The sequence below is a fragment of the Strix uralensis genome, chromosome Z (genome assembly GCF_047716275.1).
Source record: "Strix uralensis isolate ZFMK-TIS-50842 chromosome Z, bStrUra1, whole genome shotgun sequence".
Classification (NCBI taxonomy): domain Eukaryota; kingdom Metazoa; phylum Chordata; class Aves; order Strigiformes; family Strigidae; genus Strix; species Strix uralensis.
Window position 1 is genome coordinate 87,561,642 of NC_134012.1, and position 26,993 is coordinate 87,588,634.

The following is a 26,993-nucleotide window of genomic DNA, read 5'->3' on the forward strand; positions in this document are numbered from 1 at the left end:
TAGTTCAGTATTTCACGTTTACTTAAGTTTTAAAGTTTTGAAAGTTTAAAAAGTATACAGTTATAAACAAGCATTTTTGCCATTCAGCTTTGTCAAAAGAAATTAACATAGAAGTAGGCACATCTTTATTAAAGAACAGGACTTAATATCTTACAATGGTAATCAACTGGTAAAATAAAATTTATTTCCAAGTTTGTATTAAACACTCATATCAAGACAAACATGGAAGTTTCTTCTAAATATTGCACCACCAAGATGAATTTTTATCCATTACCTAGCGAATTATATTGCACATGGACAATCGGGTTAATCCATGGTTTTGGAAAAATTACAATACAAACGCAAGATAATTCAACGTATATTTGCATAAACTGCCTCCTTGGAGCCCTAGCAGCTTTCTTAGTGAAGTTTTGTTTCACAGCTTATTGGCAGATTCTAGCACAATGCCAAAAAAAGCTCTGCAAGATCAGTAGGAACGTGAAGAAAGCAGTTTCAATAGCAAGATCTAGAAAGCATAAGAAAGTCAAGCAACAGACAGCTGTTCTGGGTTCAACTAGGTTGTCGGTCCCCCTTTCTCCCTCCCCCATCCCCTATAAAAATCTCAGTTCAATCAGAAAACTTTTGGCCATCAAAAGCGATTTATCATACCAATAAAGTTGACTTTATTTAAAACTACACATACAGTACACTTCTGCCAGAAACTTACTTTAACCTCCAGGTACCAAGACAAAGGAAAAACTATGGTTGTCTTAATGCACAAGAGGGCCAAAAAAGTGTATAAAAATTGAAAGTTATTTGCACCTTGACACCTTGCATTTGTGGTCAGCATTACAAGGAGCAGATACCATTTATAAACATTCAGTTCAACATTTGCAAGAGTGATCCCCAAACCAATTCCTGATGAGGAATTACTACAATTAAAAACCTGTGCGTCCATTATATTTGTGCAAGTGCAATATTTAACAATTTCAAAATAGAAGGGTAACAAAAATGAACACAGATTTATTCAGTATATCAGAACCGATTCTTACACGACTAAAAACAGGACTTAAAAGTAGGATTTGCAGCTGGTCCCTCATGTTGGACATCTCAATCCCACAAGTTTAAACCAAAGCTTTATCTCAGAAGAATCTTCTCCTCTGACATACAGTAAAACAATCTTGCATTACAGGGACTGTGTGTGACACATGAGGATAAAGAACTGAAGTTGTAACTTGTACCTACATACTAGACAGACCACACAGTTGCCCAGTTCAGAACACAATTGTAGCGGTTCTGGGGCTTAAAGCAGCTTTATGTTTCTTCAGATTCTGTGCATGTTCATAACAGGTGAACTTCTAGACTGAAGCCAGCTGGCCTGGATTAAACTGTTCTTGTATCTGTAGCTAGCAGTTTTCCATGGATGAAGTCTCAGTCATTGGCTAGAATTCCCATCCATTTTAAGAATCCAGGTTCCACTGTTCATGGTAATGCCTTGATTTCCATTCTCTCCCTGGGACAGCAAGCTTTGAAACTGAGTACATCATGAATCTTACTTTGAAGAGTACATAAATTCTTGAATGCAAAACTAAACGTTTTATGACATAGAGTTTACTGTTTATTAGTGACAGATGAAAATGGAACCGTGGCTAATTATATCCAATTTACAAGACATTAAATGTTTTTGTGCAAGTACTAGCAGTGATTTTAACATATAAAGTTCAATTTTCTTCCTGAAATATTGCAAAAACCGTAAATGCAGAAGGATTTATTGGTAATTGCAATCCACTGTTGAAAACCTTTTGAGAATATTAGCACTCAAGTTGTCATGATCAGTTTTCAATGCTCAACTGAAAAAAGTTTGACTATTTAATTTCACAATTAATTTAAATTGCAAAGTTTGCTATAAAGGTGGCCTGGGAAAACCTAACCTATATATGTAGTTTCAATTGCAAAGTGACTTCTATATAGTATATGCTAAGTTAACATGTGATAAACAGCTGTATCAGTTTTAACATACGTTTTAAAAAACTGTCAATTTCAGATTCTGGAATAGCATGCAACAGCCCTTGGGCTGTGCTCTTAACTAAATGCACATGTTTCTGAGGAAAAGGATTCTCAGCCTCCATTAGCAGTGGGGAGCTGCTGTGCTGCTACCACGCTAACATATATGCACAGATCAGGAGCTTGCTGACAAGCTCTTCATAGAGCAACATTTTGGTTTAGCCCATGGGGTGCCAAGTCTTCTCAGCAGCAAGTCTCTCACCTCTGTTGTGGACTCAATTGTTCTACTCAGCCCCACAGAATTTCACCCTTCACTGCGTTACAGAGCACCTACATGCATTTCCAACTGGTTCGATTTGCATCATTTAAACAAATTTACCAGTTGTTAAAAGTCATATATTGTAACGCATTAAACTGTTCTTTATCATTTACTGTCAAATAAGGGGGAAGAAACACAACAGTTTTAAACACATTACTGTTAGAAGTTTTGAGAGTTCTGACCAACTGACGCACAACTGTAGATGGTGACCAACAAGTCATACTTAGGTCACTGAACTAGTAAGTGTACATTTACTTACAGTGCATCAGATGTATGTATTATCAGTGAAAGAAACAAGAAGGTCTAACTTAAATGTTATATGCAGCCTAATGCGCACTCAATGTAAAATGTTATGAACACTGCCCCAACAGCATGTGATTTCCTGTACCTGTATTACACTACTGGACAGCAGACAATCAGAATTCACTCCAGCTTCATAATAATATACATTAACTGCCCATAATCACTTCAATCCCTGTCCAAATTGCATTCTGTGGCTAGCTTTTTCAGCGCCTTAGTTAATTTAACTTGATTATAATTGGAAGCATCTGACTATGATTTAGGCATGCTTATTGCTATAAAAGAAATAAGCCCATATTCAAAGTTACTGTGCAAGTATTTTAATAAGATTTGCACACATCTCAAAAAATTCTATTGTATGACTCCCTGGTCTTGGAGTTAAATCAGCTGTAGAAGAGTCAAGCGAAGAGCTCACTGATGAGGTAAGGGATGTATCAGCAGATTTTCCTTGCACATCAGCATCTGAATCTTTTTGACAGGATCTATAGTTGCTCACAGAACCCGATCTCTGTGGAGTTGCAGTCCCAGACTTCGCTTCCGTAATTTCATCTGGGGGGCAAGGGGAAAGAGGAGGAAAATTAGGTCTTGCTATCAGATCAATTATAGGAACAGCAAACATCCTCCCCTTCTCACACCTCTAAATCTTGTTTTTTAAAATCTTGGTTAATACATAAACACCTTTTGCAAACTGTATATATTTGATACAAAATAGAAGTTTATACATAACAGTAACACAGAAGCAAGTGTCCTTGTGCAAGTTATTCCTCTACTCTGAACTGTGTTCCCAAAACATTTACATCTAGTTTAGACCAGCACTTGCCATATTTTTCATGAACTAATTTCAACAGCTAATAGTTCAATTTAGGTTACTTAAAACAAGGACAGCATTGTAAGGTTAAGTCCAATAATATTTAAAACATTTTGTAGATGCTTTTTGCTAGCATGTACTTTATTTTTATTCTATTTTTGTTTTCTTTATATTTGGTTATTTTTAATTTGTTATTTGTATTTTTATTATAATTCATTGATACATTAATTGCTGGCATCTACATTAATTCATCTTTCAGTTTTGGAAGTTTTTCCCCTTAGTGTGTGGCACACAGATAAAGTCTACCTTCTCTATGAGGAGGAAATACTTTTGTCTTAGAAGTAATGTTCTGCTGAAGTATCTGTATTCTTACTTTAAATACTGAACATAAGTTTGACTCTCACCTGGCACTAAAAAAAGTTACTTCCAAGAGGAATTAGTGAACACAGGAGAGACTGCCTCTTCACATCAAAGCTATTTTAAACTACAGTTTGATAAGAGGAACAGAGACAATTAACTGGTGGAGAGAAAGGAAAGTCAAATCAGCTACACTGTGGAAGAGATGTGGCAAATCCATGCTCTTCAGTTGTATTTCCTCAAGAGCTGAAGCCAGGACAGCAGCAGGCTGCCCTCCCCCAGCTGCATGGCTCTAAGCAGTCATCTTCCTCCAACAGGGATGGCATTTGTCCTATGCTGCAGCAGGTCAGTACAGGAAAGTGATTAGTCCCCTGTATCAAGTACCACTGGATCTGAGCAAGAACCAGTATTGTCAGAAGGAATGAGGCAAGAACTGCTCTGCAAAGCCAGATCAGATTATACTGTCATCAGACACAGCCTTAGCCACCCTATACTGTAATCCAACCACAGTCCAGTAAATCCTTTTTCCATGCCACATGTTTTCCTAGGCATGTCATCTACACCACTGGCTGTAGGTAATCCTGCTTTAGTCTACTGTGCCCATAAACAAGCATTGTGGCCAGTCTCTATTAGCTCCTCCATTCACTTTCAGGAAGCTATGCAACCAGGATTTGTATGCTGTGTTACTGTCACTCTATAAAATATATCTTTCTACAGGTTAGACCAACTGCTTTCAAGACTTCAGTTACTGCAAGCATACAACTCCTATCTCAAATTTTGTCTACTACTAGCAGTAGTGGGTTGACTCTGCCTGGCAGCTAATACCTCAGTGCAATGGGGAAGAAAACTGGAAGTGCAGAAGTGAGAACACTCATGGGTAGAAATAAAGATATTTTAATAAGGGGAAGAAAAAAGGAGAGGAAAAGAGGGCAACCACTCACCACCTATCCAAAGCAGCCCGGTCAGTCTCAAGGCTACCTTCCCCAAACTCCAACCCCTCAGTTCCTTTGCTAAGCATAACATCATATGGCATGGAATATCCCTTTGGTCAACCTGGCTCTGCTCTCCAGGCTCCAACCCCTCCCAACTTCTTGCGAATTCCTGGCCTACTCATCGGGTAAAACAGAGTGGGGAAAAAAAAGACTAGATACTATGTAAGTACTGCTAAGCAATAGTCAAAACACTGGTGTGTTATCAACACTCTTAAGTCACAGATGCAAAACACAGCACCATACAGGCTGCTATGAAGAAAATTAACTCCATCTCAGCCAGGCCCAGTACAGCAATGTACAGTTCCAAGTTGTGAGAAACGTTCAGTTGCCAATTATCAACAGCTCAGACAGGATGCGGTGTGAAGCACTCTTTATTACGTTCTTGCAAGACCGGGCACCCCCATCAAGTGGACGCGCCTACCAGCCATCATGCAATGGTTTATATCCCTTTCTCCCAACCGCCAGTTCCCTCCCCTGATTCCTCACTGGCTGAGTACTACAGGGTAGTTTCTTCCCGAACCACCTACCGATACGCCCCTTCATGTATGTGTTCATACATCGCATGTTCATGGAAATGAACCTTGGCTTTCTCCAGGGCGGAGAAGTTAATATGCATGAGCTCATCATGCAAGTGTACTAAGATGGAAAAGTTCGCCCCAAGTCTTTCGGTATCTGCATCCATCTAAAGCCAGTTCCAAGTACTGGGTCATCACAGTTGACAAAAAGATCACTTGCCTTCTAGCCCTAGGCCAGGGATTTCAATGGTTGTGAATTGCTCTTGTTGATTGCTTTTGTGAATCGCTCCTGCCCTTCCCATCAGGCTTATTATGCGAAAACAACATTCTTTCCCTTACAAAGTCAAATTTAAATACCTAGATGCTAAGCTTTATCTTCACTAGGAAGTGTTATTCACATGCTTACTTGAGATCTAAATTAATGTTTAGATTTGGGAGTGATGCTCCAGAGGCAGTTCAGGTTAAGCCAAATCTCACCTCTCAGCCCTGTCCCCTTCTGCACCAGTGGTATTAGTTCTGGTGCAGACACCAATGGAGCAGTTCAAGATTTGTTATAGTAAAAAGCTATTAAAAGGATGAAGCAGCTAACCATCTGATCACAGGAACACTAGACCAGGAAGGAATAAAGAAACATTAAATACAGATCTAGATTGGCTTAAACTAATAAAGGGCAACACTTAGTTCACTTATAAACAATTAAGACATGTTTGCATTTAGCATTATTTCCCATACAACTACATTAACTTATGTAAGTCTTCACATACCATCAATGCTACGGAAGTCCAGTAAGTATGTTCTGCTGTCCACCTGATACAACTGTAGACTCATTTTGGAATATGCACTTGTTACTGGATTCTTCCTTCGAACACGCAGATAGTATGGATTTACAACCTAGTACAAGAGATTTAAGTTAGTTTCTAGAACTGCTTGAAAAGCACTGCTTGTTGGTTTTGTCATTTCAACTCACTGGTATTATCAAGTGATTTCAGGCTTACCTGTTGGAGTTGTAGGGGGTTTTTTTTAGCCAACAGAAGAACATTCCCACAACCCCAGTAGAAAAGTTAGACATGTTAACAAGACTTTTTTTCCTGTCAGCATCAACAGCCTCCCACAAAACCCTTCCTGCACAGCAAGCACAAGCAGTCAGCACAGGCACATGAGATTATTTTCCAGCACAGATCAGGCTATGTAACTACTCAGCTCAAACAAATTTACTGTTGTCTGCTATAAAGAGCCTTCATTCTTTTACCTTCCATTCATAATCCAGTTGTTTAATTGCTCGACAAACTTCAGCCATGATATCATTTGGTCGACTCTGACTCCTTATTCCCAAGTGCCACTTAGCTCTTCTTACACCTTGGTGTTTTGACTTCTGTGGATTCAGCTCATCAAGAGTATGGCGAGGACGTGGTGCTTCAGCTACTAAGAATGGCACTCTTTCGGGATGAGGGCGAGACAGATGGTGATCATCAAGAAAAGAATCCGGTGGGCTTGTAGCCAAGTAGAAGTCTTTGGCCTCATTCATTATTCTTCTATTATCTATAATGAGGTGATAAGCAACCGCTAAAGGGTCCTGATGATTTCGGCTATATAGACAACTTAGCACTTCCTCTTCAGTGCATTCAAACTTTTCACACACTTCTTTTAAGGCTTCATCATCAATCATGGTAGAGCTATAGGATGGATCTTCAGGAAACAAGTATTTTGGAAGGTCCTGCTTAAACCATTCATGTTCCCTAGATTTAAAAATAAAAAAACCTCTGAGTAGATGTATGTAAAGCAAGGCTTTTTAATATTAAATTCTTTAAAAAATAAAATGAGCTTAGTCTGTACAAAAAGAATCACAGTTGTCAGTCCAAGTCCTCTTCTGTGCAGCACAAGACAATAAACCAGTACACAAAGTAATAATTGTGTTCACAAGATTCTGCTAGACATTTTGCAAGACTGAAAAAATCCTCTTTCCTGTAAGTTTTTCAACTACCTGAGCTCTAAAATTATCTTTGTATAACTCAACCAGCTTTTTATATAAATAGCATATTTTTTACTGCCACTATGTTAGTTTTGAGATATTTTCAACCGAAATTCTTATACTATCCACTTGAGTCATCCCTCCCCAAGTACACACATAACAATACATAACAAAATTAAGACATGATGATGATAAATAATTTTTTGGTAGATGTCTGGACACAGATTTTTGAATGCTGAAGTCACATGCTCCCCACATCAAACAAGCTACCTATCATTTTTTCATTCAGAACACCCCCAGCTGTCTCTTTAAGACTTAAAAAGGTTGAGGGGAGCTATAGAAGGGTCGATCTGTACCTTTTTACTACTGTACTGGTATTCATTCATAAGAGGGAAAGATACAGAGGAATCAAATACTTACATTGCCCAATCACAGAGAATAAGTAAGATTGTTTCCTGCACCTAGAGTAAGCTGCTTAACTAACCAAAGGGTATGGCTTAACACCATTTTTGAAAGTATTCTAGGCGATAATGTAAAGACTTGCTACAGATTTAAGAGCAGTTATACAGATGTCATGGCTTAACCCCAGATGGCAACTAAGCACCACACAGCCAGGTGCTCACACCTCGCCAGTGGGATGAGGACCAGAAGAGTAAAAGTGAGAAATTGTGGGTTGAGATAAAAACACTTTAATAATTAGAAAGAATTTTTTTTTAATTTTAAGGAAAAACAAAACAAAGAGAAATGAAAATAAAACCCAAGAAAGACAAGTAATGCAAATGAAAACAATTGCTCAACTGACCAATGCCCAGCCAGTCCCTGAGCAGCAGCCCACCCACACCAACCTCCCTCCCAGTTGTACTGCTGAGCATAGTGTCATATGGTATGGAATATCCTTGGTCAGTTGGGGTCAAGCTGTCCCAGCTCTGTTCCCTCCCAACTTTTCTGTACCTCCAACCAGCTCACTGGCAGGGCAGTGCAAGGAGCAGAAAAGGCCTTCACACTGTGTAAACACTGCTGAGCACTAACTAAATCATCAGTGTGTTAGCAACACTATTTTCAGTACAAATACAAAACACAGCCCTATGCAAGCTTTTGTGAAGAAATTTAACTCTATCCCAGCCAAAACCAGTACAATGGACCAAGCTCTAGTCAGTGTGATCCTGAGAACATGCCTCAGCAGTAACGTATTGAGCCAAAAACACTTTCACCAGAAGCAACCAGTTAATTTGGAAGCAGAAAAAGCTTTTCCCGTACCTCTACAAAGCACAGCCCTAGCAGGATGACTGAGCCCAGAGGAATATTTTGTTACTATTCATTGCACTGGGCCTCTCCCCTTGCATGCAAACACACACTCCCCTAGAAGAATTAAGGTATTCAATTAAATTCAGTTTGTCCTTTAAACTCTGAGGTGACATGTCTTATGGTTAATAGGATAGAACTGTTTAGGATTCAAAATCCATCCATGCTCTGTAACTAACATTTTCTGACATCTTTTTCACACCACTTCTCTTCCAGACTTACTTAATGTGACTGAGTTAAGCTAAATTCCTATCCACTCAAGTTTTCCAATGCTTAGTTCTCACAGTGCTTTGATTCCGCAATAAAATACTTCCCATTGTAATACAGTAGGAAGGGGTGAGTGCACCACTTTCTGTTCTACTGAAAGAACATGAACATTGCCAACTTTCTAACTTCCAATCCTAAAAGAGGTAGCATTTCCACTAAAGTAGTACGTCAGAGCTCCGTCCTTAGAGTCTCTTACAAAGGAGACTGGAAAACCTAACTAAGCTGCTGCATGAAGTACAGCTCTATCAGCAACTGATTTTTTTTGTTCTACCCACTACACACTTGCTAAAGCAACCACCTTCTTCAGAGTCTCCTCTAGCAATCTGGAGCCCATAACAGCTATCTGTAACTAGAAGCTTTAACTTAGCAGTATTTGATGCAGTAATTATCACTCATACACAAATCCATGCAAGGGTTTTGAAGCTATAAAGTGCTGTCTTGCATGTGGAGTACTCACAGTCTTAAATGATTTTTCAGAGTCTAAAAAAATATTAATAGAAGTGGTAGTTATCAGATTAAAGAACCATAACTTCCTCTCAGACATTTACAGTACAGAATACTGGTTCTTAACAAAAGATGTATTTTTTTCCCAGAGAAGTCAATACAGTGTAGTTTTGCAAACCATTCTGCAGGTAAACAGCTTTGCTCTAGCAGTCTTAAACTTAGAGTTCCTCAGAAGTTCTGTATGTAAAGTATAGAATTTGTTTTACTGTGATGATACCTCATTGGCCAACTGGAGATCAGAACTATCACAGCTAGAGCCAAACCACAGGAAGTTGAATTTTTCATCTCAGTCTAAAACATGAATGATTTCTTTGTTCTGCCTATCTGCACTGAGATTATCGTTCCAGCATCCTGTGATCAGACATGAGTTAGCATTTTACCTGATGTCTCTGATTGTTGCTCTCTTCATTGGATCCACTTGCAGCATGTGCTTCAAAAGACTAATTACAGACGGATTCAGGTACTGAGGGGTATAAAAGATGCCATCACATATCTTCTTAAAAAGGGTTGGCACGTGATCATCATCAAATGGAAGCGTTCCACATAACAAAGCATAGAGAATAACCCCACTGCTCCAAATATCTACTTCTGGACCTGCATATAATCTGGGAAAAAGTTAACTATTAGTGGTTTGTGTTTAATACATTTAAATAGATTTTTTTTCTCTATTTTCTTACATTGTATCACAGTAATTAAAAGTGTATGAACTTGAGAGAACTAATCTGCAAGTACTATACTATTTCAGTTCTATTCTACGCCACCCTCCAAATATATAACAGGGCACAAGCACGTAGCTTTTCTCTCCAATGCCTAACAACAATCCACGAACACAATTTAAGACAATGGCAAACTGAAAGAAACTTGTACCTACTAAGAAAGCCTGTGTTATATATTGTTGTCACTGTTCTAGCAAAGTCATCTATCCCCCAAACCTGGGAGGCTGAAAAGTTTAAGGCAAGTCCATATAGCAGAACTTGTCATGTATTCTGTGCTACTGCCTGAATAAAACAGACATTTGGCCTCCAGTGAGCAAGAGGCAATATTACAGTGGGTAGCTGAACGCAGCATTTGACAATTGAGTCCCAAAAGGGGAAGTTACCTTCAGACTGAGTATCTACTCTGCAGCAGATATTTCACTGCTACTCAACTTGACAGTATACTTTGCCTGTAATTCTATCTGTACCTCTTCTTTCAAGATCTGAGCTGTAAGTGAAATTTTTAAACCAATTCAGGCACACTGTACACACTGGATTTGGAGCATCAGACATAACCTCCACCTTACAGGAAGTATTCAAAGCTAACTCATAGAAGCCTTGAATACTCATGAAAAATTACCAAGACAATTAGAAGTTCAGCCCACGGTTTCCCAGCATCAAGCCTGCCAGCTGAACTAGTTTTGTAGCCTTTAGAATCAAGCAGCAAAATGACTGAAGTACATGCACATATGTATCCAATATAAAAGAAACTACCTTCCTGAAATTACTTCTGGTGCAGCATAGTTAGGGGAACCACAGCTTGTCCTTAAAAATTCTCCATCTGACATCATATTTGATAGACCTGAAAGTGTATAAGAGCAACTACTAAAAATTCACAGAGTAAGATGATTTCATACTACATATACGATCTAGAACAAGTCACTAGTAATTCCAGATAGAAAATTAACAAATTTATCTCAGTAAAGAAGTTACATTGTTTGGAATTACAGAAATTTTTATGAGGATGTCACATAATCCCCCATTTAGTTTACCAGAAATTTGAGTAAAATCAATCCATTATAGCACACAACCTAGAAATATTTGAGAACATTTATTCCAAGACAAAAAACAGTCAAATTTGGATGACACAGGCATGACAGAGAACAAAGTTGCTCTAAGGGAGATGGAGCAGCATAGCAAGAAAGGATTTTGGTTATTAACAAGGAAGTCTTAAAAGCACATTTGCTTCTAAATGCCGAAATAAAAGGCGCTACCACAGAGCTACCTAAAACTCTAACAGGTTATATAGAATATGGAAACTGAGAGGTACACATGACTTCACCACAGTTCAGACACCAACAGTACACAGCTGGTTCCGGAATCACTGGAGTTCAGTAGTTTGATTTTAGATACTCTGTAAGTAAAGTGTACTTTAGAACTCGGCCGTATTCATTCACCAGACCTCAGTATATTCTAGTATCAGTAAAGAACTACCACTTCTAGAATAGCCATGAAAAATACCTTCTAGTTTCCTCAGTGGAGGCTGCATGATCAAGACTACCTTATAAGCCAGAAAACTCAGTCTCCAAGAAGGAATGATGCCTCTTTACTGGGGCGCAGGGGGAGATGAAAGAGTACAGATCGGCTAGCTTTTGTATTTTAGTACACAAAAGCTTTTATTAAGCTCTTGTTTAATACACTAGTCATGATTAACTGAGTGCTACAGCTTTGCTGATACTTAAGTTATAGGAAGATATTTTTATAAGTTACTGTACTTTATTTCTTCACCACCTAAGCCATTTCACCCAAAGCATTTTCTACACATAAGAAATGAAGATGATTCTCAGTGCCCATACACCTGAACACCATACTTGTAAAATATACTTAGAATACTCAGCATTATGTAGCAGCTTTCATTGGAGACCTCAAAGTGCTTTACAAGGGCAGGTATTATCTGCTATGTCTACAACAGATCTATCATGATGACATAACAGTATGGATATCTCATTATGCTTATATGGTGAGGTTTTCCGGTTCAGCTAGTTCCAAGAACTAGCTGCCAGTATCCTCAGCAGTTGTGTCACAAACAGCTAGTTTAAAACAATTAAGCCTTCCGATTAGTTAAGCAGTTATATAGCAAAAAAGCACAGGAGTTTGCAAGATAAACTGTTCTTATTCTGCCTTTTATGCTTTAATTACATTTTTTCAATCACATCTTAGATTTTTTTAAATTGAGTTAGAGTTGTTTAATAGGAGGACTAGTGTGTTTTACTACAGCAATGCATGATGAGCTGCCCTTGCACTGTACTTCCAAGAGAGCTAAGCATCTACATTTTACAGACGGGGAAATAGGCAAGAGGAATGTATTTTGAAGTGGAAAGGTCAGGAACTAAGTATATTTAGCATTTCAGAAACAATATTGTTAAGCAAAACCAAACAGATCAGTTTACAATTTGACCGACTCACAGAAAATACCTGAAAAGAAAGTTTGAGAGAAAAACGAGTTCTACATATGTGCAATAATATAATTCTGCTTTACGTTCATGCTCTTCAGGTTCTTGTATTAAGTCCTACCACCAGGATATTCAAATATACACATTTTATTAAATATTTCCCATAGTAATTAACAGGATCTAAATAACAAAATGTGATCAGATATAAAACAACAACGCTTACCGAAGTCAGCTATCTTGGCGTTCATATGTGCATCAAGCAGCACATTTTCAGGCTTCAGATCTCTATGTACTACCATATGTCTGTGACAGTAATCCACGCCAGAAAGGATTTGCTGGAACAGACGTCTACTTTCCTTCTCATCAAGCTAAGACAGGCAAAGGTTTTAAACAATTATGAGACAGTGGAAGGTAACTTGTTTTTCATTTATATGAATTAAAGGAAATTTTCCTATGACCTGAAATTATCATTTATAGCTTTGATACTTTATACAGATTATCAGAATTTGTAGCAGAAAGCTTCATAGCTTACATCATTTTGTTTGTACCACAGGTCTAAAATGACTAAAGCAAAACATACCAACTGACTCAAAGCCACTGAAATTTCTCAATCAACCTTTTGAAATTGATTTGGCAGATGTTACATTCTCAGTAACTAGAAACATTAGCACCCAAATACTAATTGATACTCCAAGCAGGCAGAGTTAACTTTGACATTTAAGCACAGCACAAGATTAAGTTGACAAAAGCTTCTGACATGCAGCACACAAGCAATAGATTTTTAGATGCTATTTATGCTACTAGCAGCTAACCCCAAACAGCAGACTTAGCTGGGCACTTCCTATGAACACGCCCTAATCCATGTCAAGGTTTGTTCTAACAAAGTTTGTTCTAACTAAAAGTACCCTGGCTATCTAGATGGCTTGTCAAAAGTGCCTTCAGAGCTGCCACAGAAACTGTTCTACTAGTAGAAGAGGGTAGTAACAGCACAATCACAGCCTTCCAATAACGGGTTGTATTGAACAAATAAGTTTACAGCCACTCCAGCTGGATACATATCCATTCAGTTTGTACCCAGTAACTGTAAATTAACATATCAGTATCAGTAGAGAGGAAAAATGCTATGACAAAGTCACACATAAACATCTGAAATGTGTTAACATATAACCATTTTTACTTTTAGAACAAGATGTAGCAATAAAGTTTATTTTAGTTGCTAACAGCAAAAATTAATGCTGAATACATAAAAACAAACTTTCACTTAACATGGTGTGACAGGTACTCCCCGCTCCCAGCCCCCAGTAATGTGGTTAGCCTAACTAACACCATTTTAAGAGGCAAGCAGCCATTTTGTGACCGAGTCATGTATTTGTGCCCTTTCCCTCATTATTAGTTCCTGAAGGTCTTGTGAATCACGTAGATGAACCCAAGCCTTCTTCCCTCCCTGCTGGCCTCAAGATTCCTGGGCATCAGGCTGATTGCTTCCTTCCTTACCGGCCTTGAAGGTCTCAAGCCCTGGGCCAGCCAGGTGGTGGTGATCCCATCACAGAACAGGGCAGTGTAACAGCACCCCGAGATTGTCCGTAAAATCAGTTACAAGTGCTAAACAGGGAAACCCAGACCAGAACTGCTGCTGAACAGTGAGATCCGTGACCCCCCAGTGGCCTGGAACACCTCCACCATCCCCTCCTTCCTCTAAGGACTGGGTGACTTGTATTCTTTCATATCATTTTTGAGTCTAGGCTGTGATTGCTACATTGATACAGCAAACCATGTATTAAGATCTGACCCAATCTGCAGAGGGTCTACATGATCAGAAATCGTAAGTTGTATTATAAATTCTGTATTACACTACTTATAAATTGTACTACATTGATTCTGCTTGTAGAAACCCTGTGCCACTCTAATCATAAATTCTGTGCTACACTAATCATAATAGCCTGTTAAGAAATAAAGCTTTAATTATATCATTCTGCCAAGGAATCCCAAAAAGAACCTGTTTGTCCCCCCAGAGTTGGGTGACGTAGGGATGTTGCAAAAGCAGTAACAGAATGCAAGTCACTGATTTGTAGAGTTGGACTACTTCTTACCCTTCCATTTTTACAGATATAATCAAACAGTTCTCCTCCTGAAACATATTCCATCACCATGAAAATGTCAGTTGGTGTACTGATGACCTGGTACCTGATAAGAGAAGATATCTGTTAGTCTACACACTCAGTAAAAGAAGCTAGTTACATTTAGTTAAAACAAAAGTTGTGCAAAGAGTCAGATAAAGTATACTTTAAAAAATTTTTCAGCCAGTTTAGAGCTATTGGAATGACAGTATTTTTCAGAAGTTATTTCCTCTCCTTTCACTATGTGATGCCTCATTGCCAAGACTAGCAGGAAATTTACATTTCCCACCAGGAATATCAGTCTTTGTACTTTCAGAGGACTAAGCTTAGTCTAAACGATTTCTATGAAACTATTTATAGCGCTACCTCGCAGACAGCTTGGTGCAGTGAGGAAGGAACTCAAAAGGACTCTGTTAGTGTCTCAAAAACACACACTTTTCAACCTTAACATGCAAAAAAACCTGACTTGCCATACCAGAAAAGCGTACATCAAGACAACCAAAAGACTGCTCTTAATAATCATTAATATAATCTTTTACAAAAAGACCTAAATCTGTCATTACTATTTAATAGTATCAACACTCATTATTGTATTTTTATCATCCTACTTCAATTAAGTTTCAAAAAACCCCCAAAACTTTGAAGTTCTGAAATAACTAGTTTATGGCCAAGCTCCCCATTTAAAAGAGTTTGATTTTGTTCTACATATCCTTACCTAAAAGTTGTTTATTTTTTCCCCCTTACAGCAGTCAGAAGTGATTGATTTTTAATGGAACAAGAAAATGAACACTGATAACTCTTCAGCCAAAATCCAGGTACCATACTGAGAAGACAGGTATTATATTGAGGTAGCAATTAAATGAAAATGAGTATTTCAAGGTACTACACTTAAGCATGCAAATATCCAAACTGTAATAAATAACTGAATTCACATATACTCTACAGAACTGCAATGTTCTTCAAAACACTGATTCCAAGACAAGGGGGAAAACAGACGTGCTTCAGCTAAGTGAGACAAGTTATTCTTGAACTACATGGACAGCAATGAGTTCAGACTACCCAGATGAACATGTGAGTGCACATATATTGTGTTTGTATCTATTTTAACAGCTTAGTATTATAGTGCAACATTACAACAACCTCAATAGCTTTGAGGCAGTTACCAACAAGAGATCTTCAAAGTTAGTTTTACCTAAAATTTTAATAGTCCAAGATGCTTTACCTTTACCAATTTTCTCTCCAACACCTTGGTTGAAAGTACATCAGGTACTTAAATATCAACAATATTCTGAAGTCATGGTTAAGACACTACAACAGAAATAGTATTTTAACCCTTTTAATCCAAAAGTTACAGCCATGTTTCTCTACAGTCAGGTCATTTTTCTGGTTGTGGAAAAGGAGGTTGTGGAATAGTTACATACCTATAATATAAGTAAGGTTATCAAACTACACAGCACGGATGATCAGAATGCAAAAAGAAGCAATTTTATGTAGGAAAGCAAGATGCATTCTATTGCTAGAGGTCAAAAACTGCAAGAGGAGATGCTCCAAAGGTTTTTATTTCAAGTATTGTACAGAAAGAAAATCTTACTGCAACAGGCTTGCAATATATAGTGCTAAAATTGTGTATGAAAATTTCCATAAAGCACAGCAATGTTCTAAATTAGTCATTGTCTAATTTGTAATATTAAGCTGAAGAAATCTGTTTACGTTTATCCAAATACCTTAAGCTCCTATCTAGCAGTTCCCCAGTCTAGTTCCTAACAGCAGAAGCAGCAGAAGCCTAGGTTACCAGCAAGTCTACCTGCACAACAGTATCAATTACATCTCAAACACTATTTACATATAGGCTAATAAACCTTCTGCTTTAGAAACGCAGGCTGACCAAATAAAAAGCTGGGGATCCATCAATGTTTCCATCATCTCTTACATCTTGTCCCTTCTCTCCACATGCAGGAGAAAAAAACATCTCCCTGTAATTCCCCAAGAAAAAAACCTGTCATTTGAAACCTGTTAACAGTTTAACACCACCAAAAGCACATGTTCCTGTTCCACCCTCCTATCTCAGCTGGTACACTGACACTTCCTATTTTGTTTTGGCTACAGGTATGTCCTTTGGACTCGTTCATGAACTCTAACTGGCAGCACTAGCAATTCTGCAGCCAAATCAGCTCAATAGTCTTCTGAAAACTAACCCACTGAAGAAGTTAGTGAGTTGATCTTAAACAATGCAATTCAGCTTCAGTGTAAGAGCTGTTGCCAAATTAAAGGGAGTGTATAGAGATTGCATCTGTCAGTGGCAGTGGGGTTTTAAGCCAAGACTCTGCCAATAAAAAAAAAACTAACACCAATACCACGATTAAGACAGTGAAAATCACCCACACTACAGAGATGCAGGTTAGCTTTACAGGAAATGAAAGTAAAAAAAAAAAAGGAAAAAGCCATGGCATTTATAATTTATTTCCTCAGACCAGACACGAGGGGTCTACTCTCGGACATATTTAATTGTACTATGAACTCCACTGATGACCTATTAGTCAACTAACAGATGTAAACAGACACACTGTAAATACCATAGACAAGTGGTAGCAGCTATATTGAAGAATTCTGAAATATCAACCACATTTAGCAATCTGCACATCCGCAATTCAGAAAAATCTCAGCACACCATCTACAGTGGAAAACCATAGATCACTGACCAGGACATCAATAAAAACATATTTTGAGTAAGAAAACACAATAAACTTACTAAAGAAATGCCCTTTACAATCTTGCTGTTAGTAACTCATTTTCTAAGTAGAAAACACACCAAATATAACCAGGGAAAAAAAAAAAAAACAACCTGAAGGAGCAACTAAAACCAGAGATGGATGCTACTATAAGTTTCTATCGTGCCATTACCTTTTATACACCTGTTACTGATTTGATATGTTATTGATTTAATATAGATTAGTATTAATTTGTTTAGTTTTAATAGGAATATAGAAGATATTTAGTAAAAATCATATGCTGCATTTGCACTCTATACAGGAACCAAGGCTACTACGAACTCCCTTGTACAGCCCTGTACCAAGGCCGAAAGAATTGGTCAGAATCACCTAGTAGGAACATTTAGAACTAGATAACAGGCTTAAGATTCAAGATGATTTATATATATAACATTTACTTATAAGGTATTTAATAACCTGAAAGAATGCAGAGAGATGTCAGAATCCAAATTAATGGGAAAATGAGGAAATCGGCTGAAGCAACATATAAGTTTAAGCCAAGAACAGTGTCCTCAAGCAATAGGTAATTCCGACAGGGGGAGATCGCGACCACCGACTCATTAACCACCGACTCACATTACACCCCAGACCCATTTCCAGGTGTTTCTGGACTCTACGGCGCAGAATCGGAAATAGGAGGAGAGTATGATAATGATTTCCAGGAATTGTTATGTTTATGCATGAATACATAATGAATATGTATGAATGAGCTCTATATAAGATGTATGATTTTGGTGCATGGTGTGCGTCGTTGGTGAAAGGATTCACCCGCGCACCCGGCCGTCAATAAAGAAGTGTCTGCTTATCTACATCAAATTGGTGTTGATAAGTTTTATTCCAAGTTTTTCGGTAACACACCTGTCCAAAGAATTTGTAAGCAAAGACCTAATGGAAGCTCTCTGGCCTGCAGAGGAGATCAGTTTTGTGCAGATGCATTACAGAGGACGCTGAAAATGGTGCATACTTGAAAGCTGGTTACTTTCCTGACAAGATACCACTAGTACTGCCCTTTAAACATGTTTCAGTTCAGTGACAGCAAAAAGAGATATGTTTGATTATGGCAGGCAAAACTTACAGTTTAATTATATGAGGATGCCTGAAGAGTTTGAGGTTCTGAATCTCTCTGCGGATTTTTCCTACAACATCAAGACTGCGAATTTTCTGTCGATTCAGGATCTTCACTGCAACTTTATGCCCAGTTAACTCATGTTTCCCAACTGCAAGGAACAAGGAAGTATTTAGTCAGGACTTTCAATTGCTCCATAAAGACATTAATTTGCCCATTTCAACTGTAGCCAAGAAATACAAGCTAACATGTTAGCATTCCACATATATATCCATCATCTTTGGGGAGGTTGAAAATCAGATGGCACACCATTTCTTCTGCCCTACTGCAACTTCTCCCACAATTCTATCATTAGAATATGAATGGGATATGTAAGAAAAACCTTAAACCTAACTCTCAAAATTTTGTCTGGCAGCCTGAGGACATTTTTGCACTACTGCAAATAAGACACATCCCAAAACACTGCCATCCTCTCTAATTAGGCAGACCATTTTCTCTCCCTGTGTAAGTCACTCCAAGCTTTTGGCTCAGTTGGTAACCCACTCAAGACATGTTTTCCTGAAGCTCTTCTACTTTACCTGCAAGGATTGTTCTTATTAAAGAAAGAAATCACTGCTACCCTTCCATCAAGAAGCCTGTTTCAGCAATTACTCTGATTTACCACTAAGAGCATCAGATCAGTTTACTTGAAAAACAGTTCTTTATCTGTCCTTGGAGCAGTCTGACCCTATACAAGCTCCACAGTCTGTGCAGTAAACACCAGAGCTTTATTATACAAAATAAGCTGCAAAAGCTACAGGAAATGCACAAATTCCAGTAGTAACTATGAGAAGCAATGCAAACATGCAACCTCATACATTCCTCAGTGTCCTTCCTACTTCTTGGAGAGTTTAAATTTTCCTTCAACAGAGGGACTCAAAAAATGTAAAATGCTTTCTAGACAGTTACTCCTCTACAAGTCCTTAATTTTGCAAGTGATATTGGTAGCAGCCACGGAGTTGCTAAGAATATTTTTCTTAAATCCAATGTTGTATCACAGATAAACAAAAGAAGTTAAGTATCTCTTCCACTGGCAGGCTTCGCTATCTGCCCTGGTTTCTGCACACTGTGATTTTTAACTACACCACATTCATTCGCCACCCTCATTCCTACCTGTTGAAGGTAAGTCAGATTCCAGGGACACCTACATGGCTCATCCCTGTCCACTTCAATGGATGCTGCTAACAGACCTGTGCTGAACACATTACTCACTCATCTGGGTGCTTCTCCCCACTTGAGAATTTAATTAAGCCCCAGGCTTCAAGCTCTATTTAAACATATCCATGGGAAGCTGTGATAAACAGCAGTCATCCACAAAAATCTTTCTGCATTCAACAGATAATTTGGATAGAACTAGCAAACACTTATCAATCTGTAAATCTCATTCCCAACACACAGCTTTCCCCGCTGCCTTTTGCCTCTATATTGAGCTAAAAACCAATGCAAGTGGGGAGAAATTCTTAGCAGAGACAGAGGTAATGATAACCATCTGAGTGATTATTTTTACACCAAAGATAGCCAATTGTGTAAAATAAAGCAGTTTAGATAAATTCCTGTAGGAAAGTAACTAAGTAGTGGATTACCCAAAACCCTGAACCATCACAATGCAGTGGTGAGATGCCTTTTGTACCTGAGAATACAGAAAGGATCCAACCGCAAGGTGAAAAAACACATCCCCTCATTCAGAGGAGTCATTACCTAAAAATGGCCACAATAACAAAACACTGGATAGGCACATTTGCACTGCTGAGAAACGTGGAACAAAGCCCACATCCATCACAAGTTCTATACAGACCACAAAGCATTGGCAAGTGAGTGCCTAGAAGTGTAAAATCATGTCACCTATATGAATTATTTGTTTTCAACCAGATCTAAAATTAAAGCAATCACAAACCCTTTTTTTTCAGTTCAAATGCGACTGAAGTTTTAAAGGAACCCAAGAAATCGTATCACCTATGTTCAAACTTTACAGAGTAATGAATCATTAACATAAAACATTAGAAAAGCAACTATTCCATTTGAATTACAAAGTCTTTGCCTTTCAATAATGTGAACTGAAGCGAGAAGTATTTAAAAAAACGACTTTAGTAAGTTAAAATTTAACATTAATTTTGCCTAGTAAGAAACAGCATCTTAGAAACTAACCAAAAATCAGACACATAAACTTGCATCTTCCTTTGCTTTACAAAGTACAAGCATATATATTTGAGCAATTCTACAGCTTAGTATCAGCCAATTTGTTTTGATTCGTCAGTCTCTCTCAGATGAAAACTGAATTTCATTAGAACTCAGAAAAACAATAGAATGCAATTTATTAGCTACAACAATCAATGCTCAATAGGCAAGGCACATAAAGGAGTTTTTCAAAACACATTTTTCATTCAAAGTAATTAAACAGTAACAATTGAAGTTGACTGAAACCAATTCTAGCTGTCACAGCCTTCAAGATTGTGTGCCGCCACAAGCCTTGATTTAATTCATTGACTGTGAGAAAACAAGATTTTCTGCTTCTTCAACTCTGTTTGCCAACTCTGAATAAATTATCATAATAAAAACATACTGTGGTTTTGTGTAGGTGCAAAAAGATCCTAAAAGGCCTGTTCACTTGCTTAAGACATTTCAAATTGAATCAAAGTTTTCTTCAGTAATTTTTGCCTCCCTTTTTAAATTCAATTTAAAAAGCTAGATTTGTTATAATCTTAAAATACAAGTTTCCAATAACCACCTACTTCATGCAATAAAATTCTTCTTGGATATGGTTCAAGGTATCCATTATCAGTAAAACAGCAGACACTAACTGGTAACAGACTATGCCGAATTCAAAAGTAGTCAGTAGCAAGACAGAACTGAGAGCAAGACCTCAGATAACATCATGTAGAAAAGTAAGCAAGCCAGTGCTATTTTTACAAAAACTACGTTGTATTACCTCTTGACAGAAATTTTACCTATAAAAGGGAAGGGTCACAAATTAGAAGTAATCAACATGTATTTATGTTAGTCACCCTAATCTTTAACCAGCCATCAGTCCTTCAAAAGAATCACTAGATAAAGAATTTCACTTTACAGACCTAGTATTTCCCTATACTTCTTTATTCTCTGATAATACCAACTGCCTTCAAACTTCACTATGGCTGTGCCTAGCACCAAGATTTCCAAAACAGTGACAGAGTCTCAAAGCAGCAGTGACTTCTTCTAGCTGTTGAAATGCAGGAACGACAGCATCTAAACGCAGTTCAGCAGGTCTTCAACTGGAAAAGAAAACTGATTACAATGTCATCCAGAGTAAACACAACATTCTTACAAAATACAGGTCCCAGTCATGAAGTTTGTAGAAAAAAAAGCTGAACAAGCATATGATGTATTTAATGAAACATTTCTGCAATAGGCCAAAAAGCCAATCCGAGGCTCAGAGGAAAATAGTCTTTAAAACTGTGAGCTGAACAAATGTTTTCACTAACAAAAAAATCCCATGAGTTAATGCTGTGCAAAGGCATACTGGTGCACAGCATTAGACAGCAAACTGATCTTCACTGTCCATTTCCAGGTCTCTTATCATTGCCTTGACCAGCATCACGTATTTACATTAGTTTTTCAGTCTATACAGACCAGGGTTTTTAACCTAGTTCTACAGAGTGGCACAGTTATTATGTATCTATAACTGGAAGCCTGACTACTCTTCCTTTATGAAAGCTAACTTTATTTCCAAAAATATCTGGAAGTAAAAGTTTGCATTTGATTTCAGCAAGAAACATCAGCAGTGTGATTGGAGAAAATACAGATAGATGTTTTACACTGAACCCTTGTAAAGTTTAAGTAAGAACGTGTCTCATAACGGATTTATGTTCATAGTCTTCTACCCCACAGCTTTTCATTTCTGTCCATCTGCGGCACAGTCAAGTGAATTAAGTTATTCAATAGTTAATTCAGGCTAGTACAGCCAGATGAACAGTTAAACTGGAAAAACATCACATCAGTAACAGTTATTTATGAGGGTAAAAGGGTAAGCAGCAGGGTGAATTCACCCAAGACCTACCTTAACAGCAGAAGCCCTTTAACAATTAAATAAAGCACTGGTTTTCCAGTTCAATCTTTGCAGGCTGCCACCACCCTTAAAATTAAAGATCCACTTTCAAGAAGCCATATGCCTGACCCCCTAGATCACGTGAGCTCAACAAAAACTCCTAACCAAATTTAAAAAATTAACACATTCGCTACAGTTTTTCCACTTTGTTTTTCTGTAATACTCATCATTTTCCTTCTCTGGCGACTCCGATATGGTTTCATCAATTGACAATAATCATAGATCTAGTATTCAGTGAAGAAAATATGTGCTAGGAGGAAAACCAGTGCATCATAGATAAAATATGTCCTTTGAAGTACGTAAGTACAGCTAAAGCAAGACAAAACTCACACAGTACATTTAGGGACAAGGAAAAAAAAACCCAAAACTTATATATGAAAACAAAGCATTAGTCCATTAACACTAATACTTGCTTTCAGATCCTAAATAAATTCCCAAGCCACTTAAGGAACCTATTCAGGATGCAGAATGATGCTGCATTTCCCCACAAGGTGATTTCTCCCCCATCCTTAACAAAAAATACATTCATACATGCATATGTGTACTCTTCATATAATCAATAATTACAAAGCAGCCTAAAAGAACACCTAACATTAATCAAATAAGGCAGACAGGGGGATATTATGGAAATAAAGCATTAATAAAACTGGCAACTCTCTTTTTAATTATTTCAAACTAATTGTATTTCATGAAATAGAAATAGTAGTGACATCCAATAATACAGTAAAATTGTAACTAGCTCCACAAATTGGCCATCTTTCAATGTTTCAACAGACATGTTTCTGTCAATACAGATAAGAACAGAAGCAGCAGTGCAACAGCGCTCTATGAAATTTACGAGCAAATTAGAGCATTTATGGGTATGCCAACCTTACTTTTGTGCAGTGAACTGGGGAAAAAGAAACAACACATCTTTGACTCCTCCCCTCAACCATGTAGTCCCTTCATGAGGAAAGAGAACCTGATGCCTGTCTTCTGCCTTATCTCATTTTCTCTCTATTTAAGGAGGTGCTAAGTTCCCAAGGAAAGGTACTCCAGCTGCCAGTTGGGGGTCACTGCTCCCAAGAGGCTGGGGGTGGCGGTTGTCACTTCGAGTGTGCTTTTTTTCAAGGCAGGCTTATGAAGGGCTCTACTCTCAAAATATTTTCCGCTGCTTTCCTAGATATTCTTAAGAAACACGTATACTGCTATTTTCCATACATTAGTAATTTCTTCAGAACATGCCAACAGTTGAAAGAGCTTGTGCAGAGAACATACAATAGGAACATCTACCCTGAAAAAAGGTATTGTGTTAAAAGTCAGCTAGCACATTAGATACAACAGGATAAGCTGTGGTTTTTTTACTGGTTATAATCATGAGTAATTCCTTAGGTCAACCATAAAAAAAACCTTACAAAGAATACAACCTGACTCTAGCCTAACTCATTGTGGAAGGATGCTTTCAATTTGCAAACCCCAGAATTTGAACGATTCTTGCAAACAACACAGCAGGAACAGTGTAAACTAATGCACAGTTTTTCTACCGGTGGTGGACGGCATCATGGAAAAGTTTAATTTCTATTTTATATCTACTAGGCTTCAAATTTACAGCATGGCATCTGCACCCCTACTGGGAAAAGTTTTTACAGTCTGAGCTGAAAAAAACTTTGATGACCACTAGTCAACTAGATCTAACAAAATCTTTCCATATCTTGCATCCGTCACAGCGTGTCAACTAGATCTTGCCAGCTAATTCAATAATCCCAGATTCGTCTTTTTATGCTTATTTCTCTGTACAGGAAGAAATCTTGCCATCCTTATAAGGACATCAAGCGTTAATGCCTGGGCAGCAAAATGCAATGTACGGGCAGCTCAAGAATTAAGACTCCTTACTTTCGTTACATGCAGTATCATTAGCGTCCAGTAATTACTACCGTAAATACCGAAGAGAAAGCTGTTTCTGCGCCAGCCCTTACCTGCCGCTGCCGGACAAAGCCCCCCACCCGCCCAGACCCGCTTTGCGAGGGGCGTTCACAGCGCACCAGGCACCACCTCCACAACGCCCCGCTCGGTCGGCGGCCCCCACCCCGCGGCCACCGCGGCTCGGGCCGCGGCTCCCGCTAACGGCCCGGGAAACGCCTCCCGGCGGCTGCCCCGGCCGGCCTGCGGCCGCTCCCCGCGGCCCCTCGCCCTCCGCCCGCGTCGGACCGCGGTGACTCACCCGGCCCGGCGGGAAGGGCCGGGCAGCGCCCAGCAGCTCAGGTTTCCCAGCGTCGCCCTCGGCGAAGCTCGGCCCGCCGCAGCGCTCCGGCCGGAAGGCGGAGCGGGGCCAAGCCCGGACTGGGGCTGCGGCCGCCCGACTCCCCCCCCTCCCCAGGCCCTCACACGTCCCCCCATGGCCAAACCCCAGCGGCCGCCCAGCCCCAGCGGATCGGCCGCCGTGAGGTGACCGCAGGCGGCAGCCCCAGGAAAGACCGCGCTGCCCAGCGCGACAGGCCCGCCCCGCAGCCCGCCTGGGCCGCGCCGCTCGACGGGGCAGGCGCCCAACCCGCTCCCCGCCGCTCACCCTTGACTTTGCCGAAGGTGCCGACGCCGAGCGTGTCGCCCAAGATGTAGTGCCCGATCTTCACCCGCCCGTGCTCGTGCTTCTGTTTATCCGCCGCCGCCATCTTGAGCCAAGGACCGAGTCTGCGCATAGTGCCCGCCCGCGCCGGGCCGGGCCGGAGCGTCGGCCGGGGAGGAGCAACCACACAGCGCCCGCCCGCCCCGAAACCCGGGAGCGAAGTCGGCACCTCCCGCCTTCCGCCCTCCCCGAGGACGAACCATTGCGGTGCGCGGGGGAGGGACGGGTCGGCCCAGCGGCGCCCCGGAAGCTGCGGCTCCTGCCGGCGGGGCGGGGCGGCGGGATGGGAGAAGCAGCCCCACAGGCAGCAGAGCGGAGCGAGGGGCTGGCAGGGGCCCGTTTTTTACACACACCCACCCGAGGAGCAGGGGGATTCACCCGGGACCGGGAGGGAAGGAGGGAGCCGCGCTTGCTCCTCAGTGGCGGTGGTGGGTCCCCTCAGGGTCGGCGCCGTGCCAGGGACTGGCCGGGACCCGCCGGTGTCGGAGGCGGCACGGCTGGCGGGTCTGGAAACTGAATCTCCCCCGTGTTGCCGACTGGAACCGCCATCGCCGCGGGGCTTCTGCCCGCGGACTGCGGGAAGCTGGGGCTAAGTGCTCCCCAGAGCCCCGTTTTCCGTCCTCACGGTAGTGAGGAGATGTAGGGAACGTGCACATACTTTTAATTAAGAAATCGTACCATTGCAATGAGATCGCCCGGCTGCCTGCATTGCCGCAGCCGCGGGGTGCCAGGCGGTGCGCTGGGAGGCTGCCGGTGGAGAGCCCGCAGCCCCTCTCGATGGGGCGGCAGCGGAATGCAGCCGCAGGCAGGGCCTCAGGCGCTGGTAATGTGGTATGTTAGGTGCCACTCAAGATGCAGTTGTTTGCTGATACTCTTGGCTCTGCCAGCGATGCCGAGGTGGCTGATGGCCAGCAAACCAGTTTGCGCAGGGAGCACACTGTGTTTCCAAACCACCCGTGCTCAGCAATGAAGAAAGGTCGATGAGTTTTAAGATGAAGCAAGCTACTGTAGCCATGTTTCCACCTCTCTCCCTGGCTCTGACATAAAGGAAACACCAGTCCAATCTTTCATTATGGATGGTCGCACTCAGATGTGGTCAACAGCTCAATGTCCCAAGTGGAGAGGGGTGATGAGTGGCATTCCTCAGGGCAACCCCTGAGGGACCAGCGCTGTTTAACATCTTTGTTGGTGACATGGACAGTGGGATCAAGTGCACCCTCAGCAAGTTTGCCGACGACACCAGGCTGTGCGGTGCAGTCAACACGCTGGAGGGAAGGGATGTGCCATCCAGAGGGACCTGGACAGGCTGGAGAGGTGGGCCCATGTGAACCTCATGAACTTCAGCAAGGCCAAGTGCAAGGTCCTGCACATGGGTCAGGGCAATCCCAAGCACAAATACAGGCTGGGTGATGAGTGGATTGAGAGCAGCCCTGAGGCAAAGGACTTGGGGGTATTGGTGGACGGAAAACTGACTACTAGTGAGCAATGTGTGCTTTCAGCCCAGAAAGCCTGGACTGCATCAAGAGAATTGTGGCCAGCAGGTCGAGAGAGGGGATTCTACCCCTCCAATCTCATGAGACCCCACCAGGAGAGCTGTGTCCAGCTCTGGGGCCCCCAACATAAGAAGGACATGGACCTGCTCGAGCAAAGATGATCAGGGGGCTAGAGCACCTCCCTTATGAGGACAGGCCCAGAGTTGGGGTTATTCAGCCTGGGGAAGGGAAGACTCCGGGGAGATCTTGTAGTGGCCTTCCAGTACTTAAAGGAGGCTACAGGAAAGATGGGGAGGGACTCTTTATCAGGGAGGGTAGGGATAGGATGAACGGTAATGGCTTTAAACTGACAGAGGGTAGACT

The 26,993-nt window shown here is 40.5% G+C and overlaps 1 protein-coding gene across 4 annotated transcripts; it reads right to left on the reverse strand.

The window, feature by feature from the left end:
• PRKAA1 (protein kinase AMP-activated catalytic subunit alpha 1) lies at window positions 1-25,235 on the reverse strand. 4 transcript variants are annotated; one of them, XM_074854990.1, is made up of 9 exons: window positions 25,081-25,235; window positions 18,425-18,566; window positions 14,555-14,648; window positions 12,688-12,832; window positions 10,786-10,873; window positions 9,697-9,921; window positions 6,524-7,010; window positions 6,039-6,165; window positions 1-3,151 (listed from the first exon to the last, which is right to left on the reverse strand). In XM_074854990.1, exons 1-9 carry the CDS (start codon window positions 25,208-25,210, stop codon window positions 2,907-2,909), a joined length of 1,683 nt encoding a protein of 560 aa, XP_074711091.1. In that variant the 5' UTR covers window positions 25,211-25,235; the 3' UTR covers window positions 1-2,906. The 4 variants fall into 4 exon arrangements, with proteins under 4 accessions (XP_074711091.1, XP_074711093.1, XP_074711092.1 ...); XM_074854992.1 differs by lacking the exon at window positions 25,081-25,235 and adding an exon at window positions 24,736-24,753; XM_074854991.1 differs by lacking the exon at window positions 25,081-25,235 and adding an exon at window positions 21,523-21,689.
• Between the last annotated feature and the right edge of the window lie 1,758 nt (window positions 25,236-26,993).

Coding starts and splice junctions, on each gene's coding strand:
- PRKAA1 (XM_074854990.1), bottom strand. CDS start 25,210: ATGCGCAGACTCGGTCCTTGGCTCAAGATGGCGGCGGCGGATAAACAG. Junction 18,567..25,080: donor CACCTTCGGCAAAGTCAAGG/GTGAGCGGCGGG, acceptor TGTTCCTTGCAG/TTGGGAAACATGAGTTAACT. Junction 12,833..14,554: donor ATATCTGTAAAAATGGAAGG/GTAAGAAGTAGT, acceptor TGCCTGTCTTAG/CTTGATGAGAAGGAAAGTAG.